Genomic DNA, 23,779 nt, shown 5'->3' with positions numbered 1-23,779 from the left:
AAATAGTTGTACACAAGGCAGGCTATTTCATGACACACAAAACACAGCCATGGGTCAACATTCAAGCCTGAGACTGTCTCAAAGCTTGTTGGCACCTGCATTTTAGCAGAGTTACTGCTGTAGCCAAGAAGATTGATCACAGGAAGCCAAAGCTGTTCAGTAAAAAGAATAAAAGTAAGAATCAGCTGTTTTCTATGAGCAGCCTGTCAGATAACCAGCCTAATGAAACCATGAGCATTTCTCTTGAGCTCAAGAAACATTCATGCTGAAGAGGGTACTGGAGTCATTCTAATACTTTGCAGTTGTTTTGGAGGTTAAATAGAAAGCAGCACAGAAGAAAGGCTCTGCCTTTGTGATTAGAGAAAAGTCAGAAACATAACATCAAAATGCACAGTTGTGCCCTTGATGAAAATAGACTTAACACTTAGGCTGTATTTTTCACCTCACTAGGGCTCTCCAAATTGAAAACACAAAGGATGCCTTTCACTGGTATTCTTAAAAAAAAATGACACAATTGTCCCACAGAGGAACCAGACAGCCAAAACACAGTCCTGTTTTTGTTAAAATAATTCATAACCTGCTGAAATGTCCTGTGTCAGAATCAAGAAGCTTCAAATGAAAAATGCATCTAACTCCTGTCAAAACTGTATAAGCTGTTTGCAGTCTCGGCCCTCCCCATCCTGGGCTCCAAATGGATACAACAGTAAAAGAAAAGGAGCAAAAGGCTCAGCAGACAGCAATCTTAATGTCTTTTGACAGGACACATCACCAGTTTAGCAAACACTGACATTCATGCATGGAGTTTTGGCCAGCTTGTGCACACCAGCGTGGTGTCTCCAGCTCTGGCAGAGCAAAAGGGCATTCCCAACAAAGTTTCCTTACTGGTGCTTACAGGCAGGACTCCACTGGGCAAGCATTCACTCTCTGTGGTGACAATAATCTCTTGCATCTTCACTGAGTTTTGCTAGACAATATAGGAGAAAATGTATAGTTTCACATCTTCTGATACCTTCTTCCTTGGTTTTCTTCCCAATTGTGAAGATAATAGCACAGAAGAAGGGTGGCAGCCTGATGTGCTTTACCTCATAAAATAGACGATGTTAATGTAAAAAAGTGGTTTTGAATGGTGGTGTGGTGCTCACTGCTCTGTCAGCTCTCTTGCATTTGATAGCTCTCGACAAGCTAGAGGGCCACCTCTTTTGCTCTGTGATGAACAGGTAGGCAGGAAATCATGGTGGGCAGCAGAAATCAGTGTAACATCAAGCTGCTCTAGCAGATCCCAAGTATACAGAGGGTTCTGAACTGTCTCAAGCTTCAAGGGAGATAGAAGGAGCTATAGAAAGATTACAGCTTGCCCTTTGAAAGTGGGTGAAATTGTCTCTGGAAATATGTCTTGAAAATAAATTGAAAGCATCCAGCTTGAAAAAGTACCTTAAACTCTTATCACCATATTTTCACATCTCCTTGTCAGAAAAAGTAAAAAAAAGATCGAAAAACGTAATACATTTGATAATGTACAAATTTATCTACTTGCAACAAAGCATTGATATAGCTTTGAAATATGTTATGCTAACAATTCCTAAGAATATGGCTGGATGTGAAAATTGGCTCCCATGTGAAACTTACCACCCGATATATGGGGTACAAAATCATGGAGCTTAAAGTCAGTTGAAAGCTTGAACTATGCTGATATTTTCTGGGTTCTATTTTCCAGGTGTCAGATTCTGCTCTGCATTTTATATTAATACTTTTATTATAGAATACTTTGATTTATAGATTAAAAAATAGTCTAGATCAAAAAGGAAAAATACAGATAACATGACAAAAATGAGAAAACTGACGACAGCTCTTTATAATAATGCATAAATGAAAAATAGTGATGAAATGAACAGCAATAACAAACATTTAATTATTTGTATGTAATTTAATGCACATTTAGAAAACAACCCAATTTTTAAGTTTCCCTCTCAGATGCATCTGGTAGTAGATTTTGTTGTTATTTTCAAATACAGGTGTATGCCCTCTGGTCTCTGTTTTCATCTTTACCTTCTGTTTGCAGGCCAGAAGTGACGACATTTTGCAATGCAGCTAAAGCAGCTTGCATATTTGGTATGCTGAAGGCATCTATCATCTTTTGTCTGTAGATTTTCTGAAAAGTTCATCACCTCCATTCCCTCAACCAGTAGCTTTCTTGTAGCAGAACTAATGCCTGAGAGAAAAAGATTGCGGGGTCCTCAGAATGACATTGACACCAGCTGCATAAAGGAGGAAAAGGGAAAAGGGATAAAAAGTAATGGAAACTGTTGCCATTTTCCTCATCAAAAACAACACACAATTTTCAGGATCAAGAGAAGAAGCTAGAGCTGAGCAAGCTAGAATACAGACCAGGGCTTGGGGCAGAAGGGAGGAAAGGGAAATAGAACAGATAATTCCTATGAAAGTCAAAATCAAGATGCCAGACTGTGGGAGAAAGGCAATGGCAGACTGTGCCAGAGAGAGGTGTCTGCAAGGAAGAGAAAATCTTGGCAAAGGTGAGGCCGAGCTCTTTCCATGTGTAGCCAGCCTTGCACCTGGCCTGGGGACCACAGTCTAGAATGCTGCATGCATGCACAAGCCATGTAGTCCATCAGGGTTTGGGGCATGGTGGACAGACCTTTTTACTCACACAGGCACACAGCAGGCTATTTGTGACCTTCTGACAGTCAGAGGAGCTGTATCAAATGAAATTGCTGATGCTGAAGCCTCTGATGGCCACCATATGTGGATAGAGGAAGTTCCTGATGGTATTGCACACTTTTATTACAATGGCCATGACAGCAGATTTCCTCAGTGCAGAACAATTTGCCAATGAGCATGGAAATCAAGAGTGAATAGACACAGTGGGCAATAGCTACCTTCAGGCACCAGAAAAGAGACTAAGGAGCAGGCATGGAAGTGGCAGGACTTAAGTATGCAGAGATGAGGATGACACTCAGATTTGTTGCAGTGCTTTACACGGAGAAACTAGGACTACTCTTGTCATGGGGAGGACAGTGTGGTCTCATGACTGCCTCTGGGCTTCAGAGAGAGAGAGGTAGGCCAAAAAAGGGGAAAGGGGAAAGAGAAGAAAAGAAAAAAGAGGAGAGAAAAGAAAAAAGAGAAGGGAAGAGAAGAGAAGAGAAGAGAAGAGAAGAGAAGAGAAGAGAAGAGAAGAGAAGAGAAGAGAAGAGAAGAGAAGAGAAGAGAAGAGAAGAGAAGAGAAGAGAAGAGAAAAAGAAAAGAAAAGAAAAGAAAAGAAAAGAAAAGAAAAGAAAAGAAAAGAAAAGAAAAGAAAAGAAAAGAAAAGAAAAGAAAAGAAAAGAAAAGAAAAGAAAAGAAAAGAAAAGAAAAGAAAAGAAAAGACACTTGGCATGTTTTGCACTGCTAAACAGCATAGTTTGATGAAAAGATAATGCCGTTTCCTACCTGCATGAGAACCAGGGCCAAAATTCAGACCAAGGAAAGGGGAAGTGCCTAAATTAGCCCATAGGAAATGCCAACATCATGAGTGTGGTTTAAACTTCTAACTCAATGCTGCAGGGTATTCCCTGGTCCCCAGGAGTGTCTCTAAGAACCGAGCACCTACATCCATGCAGGAGGAAAGGGCTGGTGACAAAACTGTATCTCCACTTTATACATTTAATTTACCTGAGACTCAAAACTGACTCCTCTGTGCATCACACTGCTGATGCTCATGTATTTACTCTGTCTTGTGAGTGGGAAATATGTGGACAACCCCTTTCTCTCCAGAGAAAGCTGCTCTCTCATGACCATAGCACCAGTATCACTCCCTGAGACCATCTGTCTTGCATTTGTTCCCGGCAGGGAAGAGACTCAGCGACAGTGTCAGAGAGGACAGGGTTTGACAGCTCAGAAACTGCCCTAGAAAGTAAGATCTGTGACTGAGAACTCGAGCCCAGAAGGACCTAAACCCCAGACCAGGCAAGGGTTGCAGCAGCTCAGATGCTACAAGTTAGCTTCTGTTGCCCTGGGTCGATTGAGATATCCAAGGACAAACCCTCAGGTCACAGCCAGCTCTCAGGCCTGAGGGCAACTGAACAGAGCTCCTCACCTGTTCTGTGTCAGAGCACTGCTCTCTGGGCTCGCTGCTTTAAGCACCTAATGGCCATCATGCTCCCAGTCAGCAAGCTGATTTAGCTGAGGCACAGGGGTACCTCAGGATTGTGGATGCCATGGGACAGGGAGAGAGAAATGGCAAGCGTTTCTCACAGTGGCTTGTGAGAAACTTTAGGGAGTTGGAAAGATGTGATAACCTGTTGACTATAAACAATTTGCAGGTGCTGTTTTTCTATCTTGTTTTTCTGTTCCTCTTAAGGACAGTGTGTGAGAAAGATGTTTGTGTTAGTTAGCCAATAGAATAGAATCTATCCTACCACTCTATAAAAACCGCGCGGTTCTTTTGAATAAAGTCTCCTCTTTGCCTTTGCTACGATCCTGCCTCTCGCCTGTTCCTGCCCCCACCCCGGTGCACGAGTGACCCAGGGTAGCTTCAAAAAATAAGGCAGATGATGCACAAATAGATAATTAACCTTAATTAAGTTCTTCCTTTAAGAATAGTATTTGAGCAGATTGAGACATCTTGAATGAGGTAGCAGTATCTTATCAGCGTCTCTTCATAGCTGATAAACTCCATTCAAGATTCAGGGAGCATTTAGGATTCACAGGAACCAAAATAAATTACTTTACCCTGTCCCCTTTCAATGCTAAGAAATACTCTCAATATTTAAAATAGATTCCTGAAAATATGTACTATATAGGGCAATCCTTAGTTTAAAAATCTAGAAAAACAGACAAAAATTGCATATTGGTAGCTATATTTTAAACAAACAAAAAAAATCTTCACATAATAAATACATCTTATGCACATTAACTTCAAATTTACTTCAGAAAGCTATTTACAATATAAATAATTATAAATGGGAACACTTTGCAAGATATTGTTGACATAACTAAATTATATTTTCTACATTACATTCCAAAGGAAAACTACAGAAGTTATGCTACAATGTCACTAGACCCTTTACATTGCAAAGCATGGTATTTGAAACACTGGCAATCTGTGTCTTTTTGTCCTTAAATGTAACCATTGGTTTAAAGCAAACATGAAATTCTTCATCATGTCTCAAGTGCTTTCTTTTTATTAGACTAGTATATTTTATGCATTGAAATATTTACCTTGGAAAAAGTTGCAGTGCCCTAAGCATACTTTTTCTCATAGACTTTATTTTCTTAGAATGTAAAGGTTCCAACATTTTGTATTGTGTGAAAAAGATTGTTTCTTGCACTTTGAAACTTCCCAATGTATCAGTAGCTGAAAAGGAAAATAATAAATGCAGCCCAAATTGCAATAAATAAAAATGTTTAAAATGACATTTGAAATCCTAGAACAATAGGAAAGATTGAGAAATTTGTGTGAGAAGAGAGTTAAATAGGGAATGCAACCAGAAAAAAAAAATCTTTTTTCATCCTATATTTGATCTTTCCTTTCAAATACAGCTTTATAGGTGGGGTCATAAATTACCTCTTTTCAAAAAGGGATATATTCCTAACAACTTAGAGCCAGATTTGTCTACAGAACTCTTGTATACATAAGCTAAATGCAGCAGTGAAGTTTAACCTCACAGCATTTTGGTTTTTTTAATTAACAAATGCCCTAAGGAAATGTGAAATTGAATCACACTAGTTCTCTCACTGTTTTGAACAGAGGACTATTTAATTTTTCTGGTCTTCAAAATAACAGCTAAATCCTCAGCTCTACCTCTAGAAGACTTTCAAAACACCAAACTGAAGGGTTACAGAAATCTGGGGGGTTATTTATTTGCTTTTTTTTGTTGTTGGTTTGGGGTTTTTTTTGCTTCTCAGTGCACACAGCTGAAATATTTAACCATCAATACTAACTGCAAATAAAAAAGTTTATGCTCCACACTGTGGAGCTATCTGGAGTTAAGCCAGTATACCTACAGGAAAGCATGTTCATCCACCATTGTTCCTAATAACAAAGCTTGTATTGCCTTAAGGCTCTTAGGTGTTTTAAGTAAACTTGCAACTCAAGGAAAGAGCAGGGTCTGAATCCATTTGCTGCCAGACTTTAACTATAGCCACCTCAAAATAGACATAGCCAGGTCTAATCCTGGAACTGTGTGCTGTAATCCCCATTACATACAGGTTTGTCTGCAGAAACCAACTCATATGCCACAGCTTTGTTCCGTGACTGAAAGGTTATCTGACCTTTGGAACAGCCAGGCTGATTTTCTGGGGTGGCTGGGCCTTTTCCAGAAATAATACGCCACCTTTTATTTTTTCCAACTCACTCAGCATGCTCACATAAATGGACATATGGTGGTTAACATACTTAGGGACATTAATGAATAAATGCTGCATGTGTAGAGACAAAAATGAGATTCAGATAACAGTGATTAAAGGACTTTAAAAGAGCAGAATTTCACTGTGTAACCCACAGAAGAATTGCAGGCAGATCAACAAAAGCCATTTTTAAAGCTTAAGAAATACTTTTGGGTCTGGGAGAGATGCACTCATTTTTTCAGAACATAAATAACCTCTTTTATAGAAACACAGCCATTAGAGTTATTATCTTCCATAGTTCCATACTCACATCTTGAGATTTAAGGAAAAAAGTGTTGTAAAACAACCCTCAAACCTATTATCAGAAGTCAGCTTTCCTCCCCTTGCGCGTGCTAAGTAGTACCTTACTTCACAAATATTCACAAATATTTGAATAAATGGGACAAATTGCTGAGTAAGGTTCAAGAATAACAAACTCTATGCCCATGGGGTGCGATTTCATATAAAGACTAGAGGGTTTTTTATTTCTTTAAACAAAAGAGATGTACTAAGATTGTAATGCACAAAAACCATAATGCACCATCCACTGACATCAGTAAGAAATGGTTTGGAAGAGCTGTGGTCACTCTGTATTTGCAGTAGTTGCAAAATATTAATTTTGTGTTAATAGCAAAACCAGTATAATGTTAAAGAAATGATGCAATACAGCAATTTATATTGTTTCGATTCCAAAACACAACATACACACCTTATTTAAAATTATAACCTTTAGCTAATGTGATATATTTGAAACTTATTTGGTTCAAATGCTTTGCATTTTTCAATTTTGCAAGATATTTCTTCCCATCTGATTTGGAAAAGGGAGAAACATAAAAACAGAGATGATATCCTTGAAGGATACTAAATGAAAATTTGAATTACATAATATGTAATGGAAAAAACAAGCTCTATATCATATTGAAAAGCACATGTAATATGAGCTGCAGTGATATTATATGCTATAATTAAGATTGCAGTCTTGCTTTCATGTAGCATGAAGCATGCAGAGTCTATGTTTGCAAAACTCAATGCATTCTGTCAATTAAGAAGAAATTCCTGGCTATCTAAAGCAGGATAGCAAACAAGCTGACAAAAGACATCCATCTCCAGCATACTGTACTGAAGTGCTAAGGAGTGCCAGTTGCTGAAATCCCATGAGGAAAGAGAGCTTCAGCCTTTGCTTGTAGCACAACATGGCTGCACATAGAGACATCTCTACTGATTTATTCCATTCATTACAGTGCATTTTTTTGCCTTTGTAGTGGACTAGAACTATTGAAAATAGGGATAAATAACTACAGTCTTGGGATCACTGTAAATAAGGACGGGGGGAAACTTTTATTGCATAGCACACAGGCCTCTTTTCCTAGGTGAAGTCCTGTAGCATCTTATGATTGTGCCTGTTGGTCTTATAAGTCTTCTGTTTTTCAAAGGTGACTGTCAGAATGCAAATGCAGCAGTTGCTAATGTGTGGTTTCCTGGCTACTTGTGGCCATTAGACCACAGCCAGGGAACTGCAGCTGGTCTGCAGAACTCTGTTGCCTTCTAACTAAAAGCTTGATAGCAAGAGTGTTTTGTGATCCCAAAAAATTTGAGTGCTGAGAAAACCCCATTCATTCAAACAGTTTAGGAGACTCTTTTGAAATACAGGGTAATATTGACACTTAGATGTGGTGTTATATGTACTTGTAGGGATAGGATGATACCATGTACCTCTATTCTAATTCGCTTTGCAAATTGTATTTTAATACTGTAAAATGAGACTCCAAGTACAAGTTTATTCATATTATTCATAGGAACAAGTGAAATAAATATGTATCCAGAACTAAATTTATCAAAAATACTTTCTTATTCCTATGCTTTAGGAATATATACAATTGTTGGGCTGAAAGAAGTCCATTTTGGTCCATTTCTTCCTCTGAGTTAACAGTTGTCAAGGTTTTTCTTCCCCTTAATTATTTGCCTTATCTTCAAACAAACAAACAAAAAATCTTTATCTGCTTCTTTTTTTGACCTTCATTATCCATTTGGCAACGAGTCAAATAAACTTCTTGCCAAATAATTTTGTTCTCATTTTGCCTTTGTTATCATTCAGTGCCCTGTCTCTCATTTCTGCCTCTCATTCAAATAGTCTTAGACCATTGTTTATCTCTCCTCTGTGCAGAATTTGGTGCACATCAGTGACATTACCCCTTACTCCTTTCCCTTACAAAGATGACAGACCCAGTTTATTTAAAGCTTTTATTAGATCTTTCAGTCTCTTTATCTTTTGCTGAGCTCTGCTCCACCTTTTTTGTTACGAGGTTTAGATAATAAAGACCAGACTGTGTTGTTCTCCCTTGTGTTCAATGTGCATTTCACCAGGAGCGATCACACTGCAGTCAACAAAGGTTGCTTATGGAGTAAGGTACCACTCAATTCAAGATTCACAATCTGCTTTGGAGTGATCAGGACTCTACACAGTATTCCAAGTTCAGAGAGGTAATTTCCTCTGCTTTCAAGTACGTCTCTACTTACGTGGTTAATAATGTTATTATTTAGCTTTTGCTTCTGATTAGTTTTATTTGGAAACAGTATTTTTAACCCACCCATAGCATGCTGGTTTATATTTAGTCCCATTGATGACTCAGTCCCATATGTTGAGCTTCTGAATGTTACAAATTAAGCTAGTCTTAGAGCTAATCTCATTTTAGTAACCACCTCAGGTCCCCTTTCCTCCACATTGGCATAAGAGGGAGCAGTGGTCCCTCCTGTTGCAGTCGGCTTTGGGACCATATAAATGCCATGCCAAAAAGGATGGGTCTAGCAATTGTGACTACAAATGCCCTATTTTACATTTTTAGCATATGTTTGCATTTATTCATTTCCAATTAATCAGTCTCTTTGTTCATGAGGTTATTAAAAATTTAAAAAAAGTTCCTCTGTCTCTTTTGATGTCTTGTATAACTCCAGGACTGGCCTTGATAATACCAGAATTCTTAATGCAGTTTAATTCCTTGGAGCACTGATTTTCCTCTACTTTTTTAATGTACACATGGCTGATTTTAATATCCAAAATATTTTCTGATATTCATTAAATTATCTGCTGCAATCAAGTAGAGAATTTATATTTCTTTATCAAGGTCATGCCTGTTACTTCACTGTGCTTCAAACAGCATAGTTATGATACTGTATACTCTCCTAATTTACTCCAAAACTTTATCAGAAGTCAGACAAGCTGCCAAAGAGTTTTTACCTATTCTTGACTCATGTATTTTTACATTTATGCAACTGCATTTTATTTTACAGCAATATTTCTATGATTCTATTGAGTTCCTTCTGTGTTTTAAATTAATTTTTAATTATTCAGCCACTTTTCCTTATTTTATAATTATTACTAAATGGCATACTTAGCTACAGGGTTAAGTGTTTACCTTGGACCACTCCTAATTCCAGTCTATTCTCCCTGTTTCTCCAGGCAATTTTCTTCCATTTCACTCCACTAGCCACCATGGGCAACCTTTAAAAAACATGAGAACCATCTCCCATCTCTACAGACAAGGAAAAGAAGCAAGCCCTTTGTGTTTCTCAAAACTACAGTGAGAACACCCCTTTCTTTTTAATACGGTAGAGGTAAACATTTGACCATACTAATCATAAGGACTCTTCAAATCAAGCATATGTAAATAGCTATGTTTGTGAGTACACAAGGACACAACAATTCGAGGAGTTCTCTCTTCTTCCTCCCTTTTTTGATTTTATATTGGTCAGCCATGGATGCTTTATACCACACAGCAGCATAACATACTTGGCCTTTGGGGAGTAAACAAATCACCAGAAGTACACATTTTGTTGTGTACTTTGAAGGAACACATCCCAGCTTCCTGTGTAAAAAGAGTGCATAGCAGTTCTGTTGCCTGGTACCTATGCAGTTCAGAAGATCTGCCCTTGGCAGTGTTTCCAAACAACACCTCTTACACAATGCGGATAAACTGCTCTGCCACAAATACTCCCTGCCTGAACCTCTTCTATCCTTCTCAGCAGGCATGGCACCAACTTTGCATTTAGCTCCATTTACTCTAACCCTGCGTGCCAGTGCATTTGTTTTTTTCCTTAAGTAATGTGTTTTAACTAACTTATCCCCCCAAACCTTAGGTTCTTCTTTCTAGTGCACTATGGTATGGGAAATGCTGGTAAGGACAAGGGCATGAAAACATAGAATATCTTCCAATTAGATCTCAAAGGTTATTTTTTAAAGCGCGAAAGTTTTTAGAAAAAAAGTGTCAGCTTCCATTGGTTATTATAACAGATGTTCCCTTGTGTCCTTGTGCTGGATCTTGCTGCATCCTTAAGTGAGAAGTCACATCAAAATGGGATCCATTACAGCCTAGTGAATAGTTTCTAATTGTTTCAGTGTCATATAGATGCTCCAGGGCATATCCAGTTAGTGTGTAAGCATGCTTATCAAAGTACTGCCTGTGGGAGCTGTAATAATTTGGAGAGGCTGCTGGATGTTCTCCTTGGGTTTGATGAGGGGACACGTCTGAATGCAGGTAGTCTTTAGTAAGTACCAAACTAGATTTTGATATTCGATCAGAGCTGGGGCTGCTTATCCTAGACAGTGTTGTGGGGCTGTTGTCATAGTCATTTTCATGTGGGCTCATAATCTTTCCATCCCGCTGCTGGATGTGTTCACAAGGAGGAGTGTTGGCAACTGTTGGCACGCGGCAGACGTCCGCTGCCAGCTGCTGCTGAGGGTAGCTTGCAAAACAGATAGCGTGCTTCTTCCCTGTGCCATTAATGGAGACCAGTGGGTCAGGAGTGGTTTTCCGCAGCTGTAATCTGTTTTCTTCTTCTTTAATCATTTGTTGGGTGGCTCTAATGAGAGTTTCAATTTTGCTGGGCTCGTGCGGACTGTTCTGATACTGCTCGGTACGGTATCGGTCACCTGACTCGCTGGCAGAGCCAGGATCGGGTGAGCTAACAACACTGTCCTCATCCCAGTGTCCTCTTCCTAGGAAAGAGAGAAAGGAGACAAGCACTGAAGTTTAAGTGATCTTAAAGAACATGTAATCTGAACCTAATTTCACACACAGAATATCAAGTCAGAGGTGAGTCGTAACAGTCAGCAAGAAAAGACCCCTTGCTTTTCAGTGACGAACTCTAGTTTCCACTTGAAAAAAGTAACTCAGCTGAAAATATACTAAGAGATCTAAGCACCTCAACACAGGCATCTGGTGCCACCTGATACACTCTTGAGTAGCCAAGTACCTGCTTAAGCCCGGCAGGTATGGAAGCAACTTGAAAGCAACTCTTTTGGAGCAGCTAGAGACCAGGCAGGATATCCTAGGTCATGTCAAAGTGCCCTCAATGCCAATGTTCAGGCCCCTGGCCCCTTACTACCTCTTTGCATCAACAAGGTCTGAGTGAATTTGGGCTATAGTAAAAATAAAAATCTCAGGGAATTACAAATGTACTACATTCCAGCCTTTCCAGGGCTAAAACAGAGACAGCATTTAGAAATAGCTTGTGGTTCTCTTGAGACTTGATGTGGGATACACAACAATAAAAAACCAGAAGTAGTGAGGGAAATCTTCAAAAGCTCAAGAACCCTTACTGTTAGACAGGCACACTAAAAATGTGATGTCATATCCCCATGCATAAATATTTGCTTTTGAAATGGGAAAATATTATGACATTCTTACCTCTCTTTAAAAAATAAGGCCCATATACATATCAGAGAAGGTGTTCAGCTTGCAAGTAGCTGAAAGGACAGAATCATACTTGTCAGTCCTCACCAGAAAGAGAGTGAGTGGTCCCAAAACCTGAAGGGTCAACATTCTGATAAAGGGCTTGGTTTGCTGGGACTCATTCCTGCAGGAGGGCCTGTGTGGGACTTGCACATGTTACTTTTCGACGCCTCTGCCTTGGCACACACAAAGTCCTCTTTGGGGATGAAGCACTTTGGGTTGGCTGACAGTACTCCTCAAAGCAAACCCATTTTCAGACTAGCACATGAAGTTTCCTCTTTGTGCTGGGTCAAGGTATACAGATCTCTTTGGGTTGAGGCCAACACCACTGCATTTCAGAGTTCACTAGAAAAATCAGTGATGGGAGTTTGCAAGAAAAATATCCTGCCACTGCTGGGGAAGTACTGCACTGTGGGCTATCATGGACACAAATTTATCTTTCAGATCCTCTTAAGAGCTGGACCCAAAATGCCAGGGCTAGTCAGGTTTTTCCCCAAAGCTACGTGCAGACTGAAGACCTACTGAAAAATGTAATACTTGGCATAAAAAAAACCAAACCAAAACAAAAAGAACCTGCAGCACCTGAAATTACAGCAAAGCCAAACAACATAATAAAACCAAATGGTATTATCCATTTGGGTGAATTATTCTTGATAGAGTTATGGAATTGATATCTAACTCTTTTCCATTTGTACCTCGGTATGATATGTCTATGTTCAGCAAGAATTATCATGCATAAAATTTGCCAGCAAATTATTATCATTTGCTAGATTCCTTTTCTTTGAGGGAAAAAAGCTAGAAAAACACAAATAGGGCAGAAGAACAGAACAGACACAAGGAAGGAGGCATTTTGTCACAGGAAAAGTGGAGAACAGTCCTCACCAGGAAAATTTTCTGGTTTTCCTCTGGTTGTATTTCCTGGAACTTGCTATTTAATAATTTTTTCTAATCTCAACATACTTTTCCTCAGACTGGAGCAAAACAGAACAGCTCTTTTTGTTTACAAAGCCTGGTTCTGCAGGTCAATGGAGTAGTAGTAACGTAATCTGCTTTTATGAGTTCTTTTGAGACAACATTTGTTTTGACAGACTCTTCTGTGGAAAAACTTTGTTTTTTATGTTGCATGCATCCTTAAAGCCTTGAATTCTGACTTTAGGGCCTGTTACTGTCTTCTAAGACTAAGCCTATAATTTTAAAACCAAGGACCTTTGGACTTTTCCAAACCTAGTATCAGGCTGTCACCGTGGTTTTTTATTAGCTTCAGCATCTGAAAATGTGCTAATTCACTGAGTTGCAACCGGTCAGAAACTAAAACAAATTTCAGGCTTCGTGCTGAAAGGATGAAGTGATTTAAACTGGCTAAAAATTATCACTGAGGATAAATGTATGAAATCAAAATCAACTGCCAATTTCAATAGCCAACTTTAAATAAACATTAAATCATACAGAATCTAGTAATAACCAGTAGGGGAAAAAGTCACTCAGAGAACAATTTTTCCAACAGCTTTCAAGATTTTTTAATATCTAGCTTGGATTTACCTATAATTTTTTGCTAAATATATTCCATTTGAATTGTCTTGATCCTAAGTCTAATAAAAACCACTTTTCTATCCAGTGAATTCTTTTGTTTATATTTTAAGATCGTGCTTAAAATCTCCTCAGTCACATGTTTCCACCTTAATTTCTCAATGAAAATACAGCAAAACTATATTTTGCTTCATATAAACCAGACTATAAAAACTCAGCTCAGCTTGAATTTTAAGTATTCCTCGTCTCTGCAGATGTGAACTCTGAGACAAGAACATACACCGAAACCATCTCATTTTCCATCTTCCACATAAACAGCTGTATGTCTCTGTCGTGTCGCTTTAGCTGAGATGGTGTCGCTTCTGCAAATCCTTGTTATGTCTTACCATGAATCCTGTGCACTGACGTTATGTGGGGCATACTGTTCTCATACGCTTCTCTGCTCTCAGGGGACGACTTAGTCAGAGGCAAGGCTGAGCGAGAGCCCCACCAGCTCTCCCTTCCCGGCTGCGGCGTGCCAAGGAAATACCGGCCAGCTTCGCATCTGCCTCCTTCACAGGCCTGAGTGTGGAAATGCCTGTCGTCGGCCAGCCTGGAGTGGTCGAGCGCAAAGCCGTAGCAGAGCGCGCTGCGGTCCGAGTACTGTCTGTAGGCGCAGGAGACGTCGTGGTGCTGGGAGCTCGCTCTGTCCGCAGGCTCCAGGAGCTGCGGAGAAGCCGTGTCGGTCAGGGGGCTCCCACCCCACTGGCTCTCGTGGTCAGACTCGGATCTCTCCGTGTGAAATCCGGAATACTGAAAAACAGGAGAAGCAGCGTGGGAATTACCGCACCTGGGTGAAATCTGCAAGTAACTGCCCTGGGAAGGCTGAGTGCGTGTGTGACAGTGTTTTTTGTGAGCGTGTCTGCACCTTCTGATTGGGCTCCTGGTCCTTTCCTGTACAACACTCTGTAATGAGCTCGCAGATGACAGGACAGACCTCATGAAAATCTAAAACATCCCATGTCGGCCCTTAACAGCCATCTCCTTTATGATGTGTAATATTAGGCTCAGAAACATCCATGTTGCAGTTCAATATATTTTTAGTATGTCCAGGTTTTTCTTGTTGCTTTGAAAGCTGTGCTTATGCTCAGCCAAGGTGCTCCAATGCACTTCAGCAAAACACTTCCAAAAGCGACTGAAAGAACACTGCTCCTGGAGCATTCTCACATGTCAGATTGAAACCGAATGTATTTGAAGGATTTTTTCTAAGGTTCACTCTCTTTTTCTCATATTTTGTTTGTTTATAATTTTTTTCTTACTTGGAGTTGTATCTTTGAACTTATTTCCTCTTCTTAGGAGGGAAAAGTTGGCACCACCAACAATTTTGAAAGATAAAGCTCTAAAGTGATGGCAGACAGGTAGGAAGCTAAAAATCCCAGCTCTCTTGCAGTATGGGAACAAGAAAAATCCAGAAACTATTTGCCAGTAAAAGTGACTACTAACCAAAGCAGGCAGAGTGAGCATTGTTCACCCTAACTAAAGCAGGGCCCTATCAACACAGAAAAGCAACCAGTAGGTTGTTGGAAAATTAGTCAGGACAGGAACATGAGCATTTGTTTAGAGAGAAGTAAGGGTTAAGTTAAATATCACAGATTTCTAGATATTCATAATGAATGCCTCAGTTTTTTAGATACCTTTTGGGAAAGGAAAAGAATGTATATTAAACCTCCTAGGATTTAGCTATCTCATTTTTAAATCTTTTTTATTTATTGGAACTGTCAAACTTCACGGAACATTTTTAAATCAATTTCACCCATGATTATGGGCTGGGATGAGACCAAAGCTGTACATGCTCACCTCTTCAGCACTGCACACTCATGTCACAAATCAATGTATTACAACATGAAACTTTGGAATTCTCCAATTCCATCACTCACCTTCCATATGCCCACTCTGCCTTTTCTTTTAATAGGCCTAACATAAGGTTACCTTCCTTTTCATTAGATTAAGTTGCTATGAAACTCCTCATTATCAGCCGGGATCAAGGTTTTATGCACTTACCAATAGAAAGTACTTACCAGATGTTTGACTAAGAGAAACCTAAACCATGTGTGCAACATCAGTGGAGTTTTTGGCATTTAATTGGGCATTGCTTCAGTATTCCAGTTTATATTTGTGAATACTGTTTAGGTTGTGAACATGATAGATTATTTAAAGAAAACAAAGAAAGGGTCGTGGCTTTGAAGAAGTCAATTATATTTTGTTATTAGTTGTCAGAAGAATACCCGTAGGCAACAAGCCTACCAGTAGACATGGAGGAGGTCAGAAAGTTAGTGCCACGATACTCATCACAAAGGTTTAGAGATGAAAGGAAAAACATGAATTTTCATGAAGGTTAGATAGTTACAGAGCCACAAAAGAGCTCTTTTAAATGCCGGTAACTCAACGCACACTAACTAGGAACTTTATTCAGTCACCACAGTGTTATTATCATCAAATGGAGCATCTGTCTTTTCTATTATCCTTTCAGACCTAACATCTACAAACTGCTTAATCACAAAGGCACCTTCACAAATAACAGCTGAATTATTGTAAGCTTTTTTACAAAACAAAAATTACTTTAAGTTTGTTTACAAAAATGGGATAAAATTAAGTTTCCAATTAAAAAAAATAGAAATTATTAACAAGATTAACAGTTAGTAAATTTTATTTAGAAAGAAAAATTTTTAAAAAGAAAATTACGTTTTAGTCTGTTTTTAATTTCAGAACTGTTTTTAATGCTCTGTTTGAATTTGACTTTTATAAACCAGATTTTTTTAATTTTAAAAGTTAAGCAGAAATATACAGCATAAGCCTAAATGCAAATATAGAAAAGTCAAGAGTTCATTTATTTTCTTATTAAAAACAAGACTCCTAGTATGTATTTCTTTCATGAGAAGGACAAGGAAAATTAATTTGCAATAATATTATAATGAAATTTCTTTTTTTGACTATTTATGATGATAATGAACGCCAGAGAATCTTCCAAACTGAAAACTCTTCATTTCCTGCCCTATCTCTACTAGATGCTCTTCTATTAGTTCTCTTTTTCTAAGGACACTTCAGTGTCCAACATAGCTTCTCTTGAAGAGAATATCTTCATTTAACTGAAAAATTGTGCAATTTCTGCTTTTATCTTGAACCTAATCACAAAAGGCCTTTGTGCACTTTTCTTGAAGAAAGGGAAATTATCTCATAGGGTTTATGTCTAGTATCTCAGAAACGCACTGTGTGATGTCATATAACCATGTGTCAAGATCAACAATACTTGACTCATCTTCCTACTTGATGTGAATGAAGATTATTTGAGGTCTGACCCATGGCAGGTGCTAGGCCATGGACAGAATTAACACAGTGAATTGCTTTTGGCCCACGTTTTCTGCCAAGGCTTGATATGACTACTTACTCCTAAGGTGCAACATAAGCAGACACAGGGCAAAAATATGTCTAATTTCCTTTAAAGCCAGCCACATCTCTATTTGGCGTCATCAAGCTGCCTCTACTGCTGCAGTCCAACCACTGCCTCTTCTGGGAATCTGATGTTGACAGGTGGAGACTTCAAATATGGGCATGTGTGACATGTTGATGGGGGAGAAATGAAAGGGTGATCAAAGATATTGCTTTACTGAAATGGGAGTGGAAACACTATCTCTCAAGTCAGAATTAGGCTCCCATATGTCAAGTGATGAAAGACCATAAAAAATTGAATCAGATTTAATGAAAATTATGGCAAATTAAAATCAGTCAGTGTTTTTTCAATCCCAGCTGTGTCTCAGCAGAAACATTTTATTTTCTGTTAATTTCTGCTCTCTAACTTCTATCAGGCGTCAGAAGGCAAAATTAATCTATTACTTTTGGGTTTTTGGCAACATTGAATCAGTAAATAGTGATAAAGTACTTCAAACTGGCAACATCTGAATTCCCTTCAGGTGATTTCTGAATTGTCATCTGGCATAAAAAATAACAAAACATAAATTAAATCATCCTCCAGCTGGTCCCTGGAAACTGAATAGTCACCTCTGAAAATTAGAAATGTCTTCCAGAGTGGTAATCCACTATACAATCAAAGGGAGAGCACAGCAGCAGGACTAGCACTGACAAAGAAAAGGTCTGCAGGCCATCACTGATGCATTTTCATTCAAGAAAAAACTTCGGGAGGGCTAAAGAGATAAGGAAATAGGAAGATATAAATTCCATGTCTAAGGAGACTTACACTATGAGAGTCCATGGAAGCACATTAGGCCAGTGGACAATTTAATATTTCTCGTGTGATTTTATTTTGCCTGCCCTTCCATTCCTACAGGTGTCTCACTGGCCTGACTTGTCCTGTCATACACAGCAACATCAGCCTGCTCTGCATGCCACCCCAGATGTTCAAACAACAGATATTATAGATATATAATTTTCTGGCAGCCTACTCAGGCTTTTATCATTATAAACATTAAATATATGGTGAAACCCTCACAGAGCCCTCTTTTCCACGAAAAACTTTCACTACATCAGCATTAACAGCTTTTCTCTTGATTTGTGTCTGAACCATGAGGGAAAAAACATCACAGATGCAGACTCCATTGTACTAAGAACATATGCATGATTTAAATCACTTTTATCTTACATTTTACTAATGTAATCCTGAAATGAAAAATATGCTCTTTTTGTATTCACTATTATAGGCACAACAGATGGTGAAAGGCTTAGATTAAAGTAATACAGCATGTCCATTAAAATAACCCCCACTGCTGGTGACTCTTCACCAGACCAGGAGTTATGTTTACTATAAAAAGAGGGGTTTGCTTTGCTTTTGAACACACTAAAAGTTGCCAAAGCTTTAGGCTACAGGAAGAAATTAAAACAAAACAAAAGCCAGGCTGCCTAGAATTTTGCCCGATTTCGTTATCTTTACTCCATTCAGTGATATGCCCAAATAGTGATGGATTACAGAATTAATCCAAATTATCCATCTAAAGGAGACATAAAATTAATATATCTCTGAAATCTGATGCATTAACATATACACCTATGTACCTATACCTCCATCCAGCAGCTCTTGGGTACATCCTTACTTGTATGTGTGTTTTCATGAGATATATATATATATATATATATATATATATATATATATATATATATATATATATATATATATATAAAATCTTTATCCAATAACTAAGATGAGATATGAAGCAATAAACATTTATCCAGATCTCACTATAAAACATTTCCACTGCAGGCAGACAACAAGCAAGTTAAGCATTTTTTTATACAATCACCATTACAGGGACGTTAAACTCCAAAGTAGTTCAGATGATCATAATTAAAATGTTTTTCCAGTCTTGCTGCTATTGCCTGCATATGGAATAAATGAGGTCCTGGGCTAGTTTTTGGGAATACAAAGGTTCCTGAACCTAGATTTTGGGAGGCTCTCACAATGACAATGATGATGATGCCGTGGAGGAAGACTACAGGCATCTTTTCACCATCTCATGATTTCCTTTTTCTGCAAATAACCATCAAACCTTCATCTGCCTGTTTGGTTTTTTTCCCCACCGTCTCTTCTAGCTCTGCACCTCTCTGGTGGGACAGGACTAGAAAAGCACTTTTCAAACTCTCTGAGAAAATTCTGCAACTGGGCCACGAGTTTTGTGTTGCTCTCGTCTCTGCTTGTCCTTCCCCGGCCTGAGGCTGGTTTCACAGAATCCACTAGCCCAATGTACAAACAGCACACCATGTTAATCAGATGCTGACCAATGCCTCCAGTTCAATGTACTCAGTTTCACTTAAGACTCTGCAAGACCCACGTTATGCTGTGTTTGCTTTTGCATAAGAATTGAGGAAAAAGCATCAAGACTATCTTAGATGACCAAAACACCCACTTTTTCCCTAGTAGTAAAGTAGGGCAAAAATGATAAGTATCATTTTCATACTGTTCACATCTCATGTACCTATCTTAGGGACACACAGCTGGCAAGGTGAAGGATTCTCAGTCAGCACCCAATAAAACATAAGATTTCTTTTTCTCTCCAAGAGAGAAGCAAAGTAAAAGGTAAGGGAACAAGAGAGAATGAAAGGAAGAAAAATGGGAAATAAATTATGCACATTTAAAGTCTCGTAGGTGTCCTTGACTTCAAGAAGTACTTTTCCCACTGCCATTATTTTACTAATAAACTTCCTGCTTCCTTTCCTCACCACAGCTCAGGCTCCTGTGTAAGCCAAAACCCATGACCTCTCTCTTCAGCTGTGACTTTTAAGTCACACTCTAAATTCTCCTCTACTGACTGGTAAATTACATGGGCAAGAGACTGAGGGACACAGGCTGTACCACCTGCTGCATGTTCTTCACAGCAGCTTCTCTTAGTCTTTCAACAGTTTATTCAGTGGTGGAGAAGGATGACAGAGAGGCAAAGCCAAGCTGCCAGCATTACTTGTGGTGATGGGCTGCAATGAATGGCATGACCATTTTTCAAGATACTGGCAACTAACATGGCTGCTTCTTTTTAAATGATGAAATATGTGACTTTAATATCAGGCAGCTGGTAATGAGGATGCAAAATGAAAGCGGAGACTGAGCACCATGGGCTTTCAGACAACAATCCCTGATAAACCAAAAGTCACAATGCTGAACTCCTCATTCAGTATTTTTCTTTGGTGACAGAAAGAATAAGGAGGTCATACTTTCAGAAATCAGATAGATGTGGAAGGATAACAAGCCTTCAGCTGGGATTGTCCTTCGAGCAAATTAATACTTTGGAAAGGACTGTATAAGGCAAGATGAAATGTAATTACAATATATCAAAGATAGTAGTAAAAACTGAATTTAGAATTATTTATATGTATCTTCCCCAATTCTTTTAAACAGATTGATTACAATAGTTACAACAATGTAGTGCATTCAAGAAAAAGGCTTTTTTAACAACTCACAGAGACAAGCATGAACAAGTGAGCTATAATAACCTCTGACAAATGTTAGATTCTTAAAATCAGGAATTCATATTTAGGTGCTCAGTTAAATATTTCCTGTGCCAAAAGCAGATGTAATTTAACAGAAATTCTTATCCTTGGTACTTCTGAGAGGAAAAATAAAGAAAACAAGGAAGCAATGTAGGCATTTGGGATCACATTGGACCTCTTTTAGAGATCCATTCAGAAAACATTGCACCTGCAGAGGAACTGTAGTTATTAAGGTTATTATCAGTTAAATATTGAGGTTCTTTAAATATTCTACTAAATATTGGGCTCTTTTAAAATACATAGCTCTTCAATCTTACATCTTGAATGCATACATTTTTATCCAGTTTGTTTATATATCTATTTATATCCTCTTATGTAGAGCCATAAGACCAGTAGGACTCGTATCATTAGTAAAGATCACCGTTATTTTAACAAACATGTTTTTTGAGCTAAAAGTTTGATAATGTAAGGATGCAAGTGCTGTGACATTGCCTGCAGAAATCAGTTGCATAAATGTATTGTGCAAATTTCAGTTCACAGGCCCACTTAAGTCTGGTCCATTCTCCCAGCTGGGACATGTTCCTTACAACTTAGACTTGAAAATGAAATCTGGGAAATTAAAATCTACTGATGCCAATGACCATCTCTTACTGCTTTCTTCCTTTCAAGGCTTTACACACAGAAAAGTACACATTTTCTTGTTGCAATTCACCAAGTTGGCTGGCTGCCTTCCCTCATCAAAACTCATTCCTCTTGACTATAATTTAAGTATTAACTGCTATCTGATATCTGGCAGCTTTCTAGATTTTTTGGAATTAGTAAAGACCAAGTAAGAAAATGCAAGATTTCTCAAATGGCAAAACTCACAGTCTTTTCAAACCAAGTATTGCAAAACCAACATTTTCATTTGTCCTTCTGCCTGCTTCTCAGTAACTCTGAGCCCTGTGCCGCTATTGCTGTTGATAATGATTTATTATGCACACTGAAACACAAATGTTTCCAGCCTTTTAGAAGCATTTTAAAGAAACATATTCCTGTGGCAAGCTCACATAACCTGCTGTCCTTTATTCCCTTTGAGTAACAGGTTCTTTGGCCCATTCTAGTTATTTGGGTAAAGTAGCAGCCAAAATCAAGATATTCAAAAATATTTAATTTAGTTTTTCAAAGACAGCTACCTGTGGGTATGGTGATGTCCTTGATTTTGACTTTGTGCTCGAGAGGCGAGATTTGCTTCCCTTTCTATTATCCGTTATGGTCGGAGCTGAATTTGCGTATGAGAACGCCGGCTTGGCAGCAGTGACCTGATCCAGGGAGAGCTGTAGTCCTTTATATTCAGTGTCCCTATATGAAAGGCAAAAGTGAAAAACAATCTCACTTCATGTCTTAATGGGAAACATTCCTTTCTTCTTAGTGGGGGGTGGAAACGAAAGATATTTTTTAAGGAAAAAGAATAAAAACCATCCAGGGCACACCAGTATATCCCCTTAATACATTTATGGAGTATATCTTGCTAAGCAATAGCACTATTTTTATACTGAAAATATGATTGCTTTTTGCATCCAGCTGTTATCATCCTGATCTGCTTTCTTCAGTAATAAAAAGCAATGGGATGAATATTTCTTCTGAGATTTGTGTTACAGTTCTACATTGGTCACATAGCTAAGCAGTAAATAGGATACGTTTTCCTCACAATTCTTTTAACCATACAACTACAAACTTTCCATGTGTGTATTGTGTGTGTGTGTGTGTGTGTGTTCACATGTATGTATGTGGGGTGCACATAACAGCCTAGACAGATGACTAAATAAACTGAACAAAATAATTTTTAATGGAAAACACTTGATCTCTAAGGTTGTATTTTTCATTGCTTAAGAAGTTTCAGGCAATTGTGTAAATTTTTGGCTTGGTTTTGTTTTCTTCTGTGGGTCTTATGAGTGTTTATTCATCCATTTTTAATTTCTTGTATCAGTTTACCAGAGATAACAGCTAAATATATATAAATCTTGTGATTTAAATAGCCTGTCCCTCACCCACAAAATAATAGAGATTTTCTGTGGGGAGCTATATATATAATGTCAGTTTTTGTAGTTTGGCATTAGTTTCTTCAAACTAATGAATACATAAAAGTAAGGAAAACTGGCATTGTTCACAATGTCTTACTAAGCATAATGAGGGCATATGCATTGGACTGCACTCCTCTGCACACATCTGCATGTCTGCTGATACCCGAGGGAGTAACAAATGAGCTCTCCAGCTTTCATGTAGTCATACGGAACCTATTCTGACAATGATTTATTAAAAGAGAGCAAAGCAAGAGCTTCTTCCTGACCTACCTACCTGGACGAAAAGAGGAAGGGTTCATTTTTATTCCCTTTGTACTATCAGTAGAGAAGTAAGGGATAAGGGAAGAATAATGCTTCTCAGTCAAGGAGGCAACATATTCATTCACACATTATCCCATACCCCATTTAAACCTTAACCTGTTAATCTAAAGATTAACACTTAATGAATTATAGTTAAAATAAATTGTTTACCTAGCTTTAGCAACAATATCTTGGTCTATAATAACACAAATATTGATGTGCAAGCCATCAGTCTAACTATTTTGGAGAGAAACTGCATCACGGTCTAAGTATATTACAGCTTAGTACACGGAAATTATTTCAGATAAAAGTCAGGGGTAGAAGAATACACTGGCTTAGTTGCTGAAGAAAGTTAAATAGGATGAACAATTGAGCAGCCACAGATAAACCTGCATAACCAACAGATTAATTAGGTTTTTTGACAATGCAGACAATGTATATGCGTCTGTGTATATATAACACATGAAAGTAAATCCCTAACATTAGAACTGCACTGACTATGCTGTTTCTAGTCCACAGAAGGCAGAGATTTGTCAAGTGTAAATAGTGCTTTGTAATGCAAAATTAGTTCTTAAGGTAAGTTCTTGAGGTAGTTCGAGCTCTTGAGGTAATTTGTTCAAATTTTGGCTTTAATGGAGATAGGTCTCTGCAAGAATACCTGCGTTTCAGATATCCTGTCTGCAGTGAAAGCATCTGAGTATGGGGATTTGCATTGGTCTCTTTGACAGGTATGGCTCATCCAAATCCTTTGAAAGCATAAATTTTTCCCATGGTTACCCTCAAAATTGTCATCCAGACACCTTGACTTGACGT

The 23,779-nt window shown here is 38.3% G+C and overlaps 1 protein-coding gene across 1 annotated transcript in view; it reads right to left on the bottom strand.

Moving 5' to 3' along the window:
* Positions 1 to 8,382: 8,382 nt before the first annotated feature.
* SIM1 (SIM bHLH transcription factor 1) overlaps positions 8,383 to 23,779 on the bottom strand; it is a 47,436-nt gene continuing 32,039 nt past the window's right edge. Inside the window, exons 9-11 of the mRNA XM_059842395.1 lie at positions 21,779 to 21,944; positions 14,024 to 14,429; positions 8,383 to 11,374 (exon numbers count right to left, since the gene is read on the bottom strand). Coding sequence (XP_059698378.1) covers positions 10,644 to 11,374; positions 14,024 to 14,429; positions 21,779 to 21,944 — 1,303 coding nt within the window. The 3' untranslated portion in view covers positions 8,383 to 10,643. The remainder of the gene's footprint in view (positions 11,375 to 14,023; positions 14,430 to 21,778; positions 21,945 to 23,779) is intronic.

The sequence above is a fragment of the Haemorhous mexicanus genome, chromosome 3, assembly GCF_027477595.1.
Source record: "Haemorhous mexicanus isolate bHaeMex1 chromosome 3, bHaeMex1.pri, whole genome shotgun sequence".
Taxonomy (NCBI): domain Eukaryota; kingdom Metazoa; phylum Chordata; class Aves; order Passeriformes; family Fringillidae; genus Haemorhous; species Haemorhous mexicanus.
This window is presented reverse-complemented; position numbering and strand designations above follow the sequence as displayed.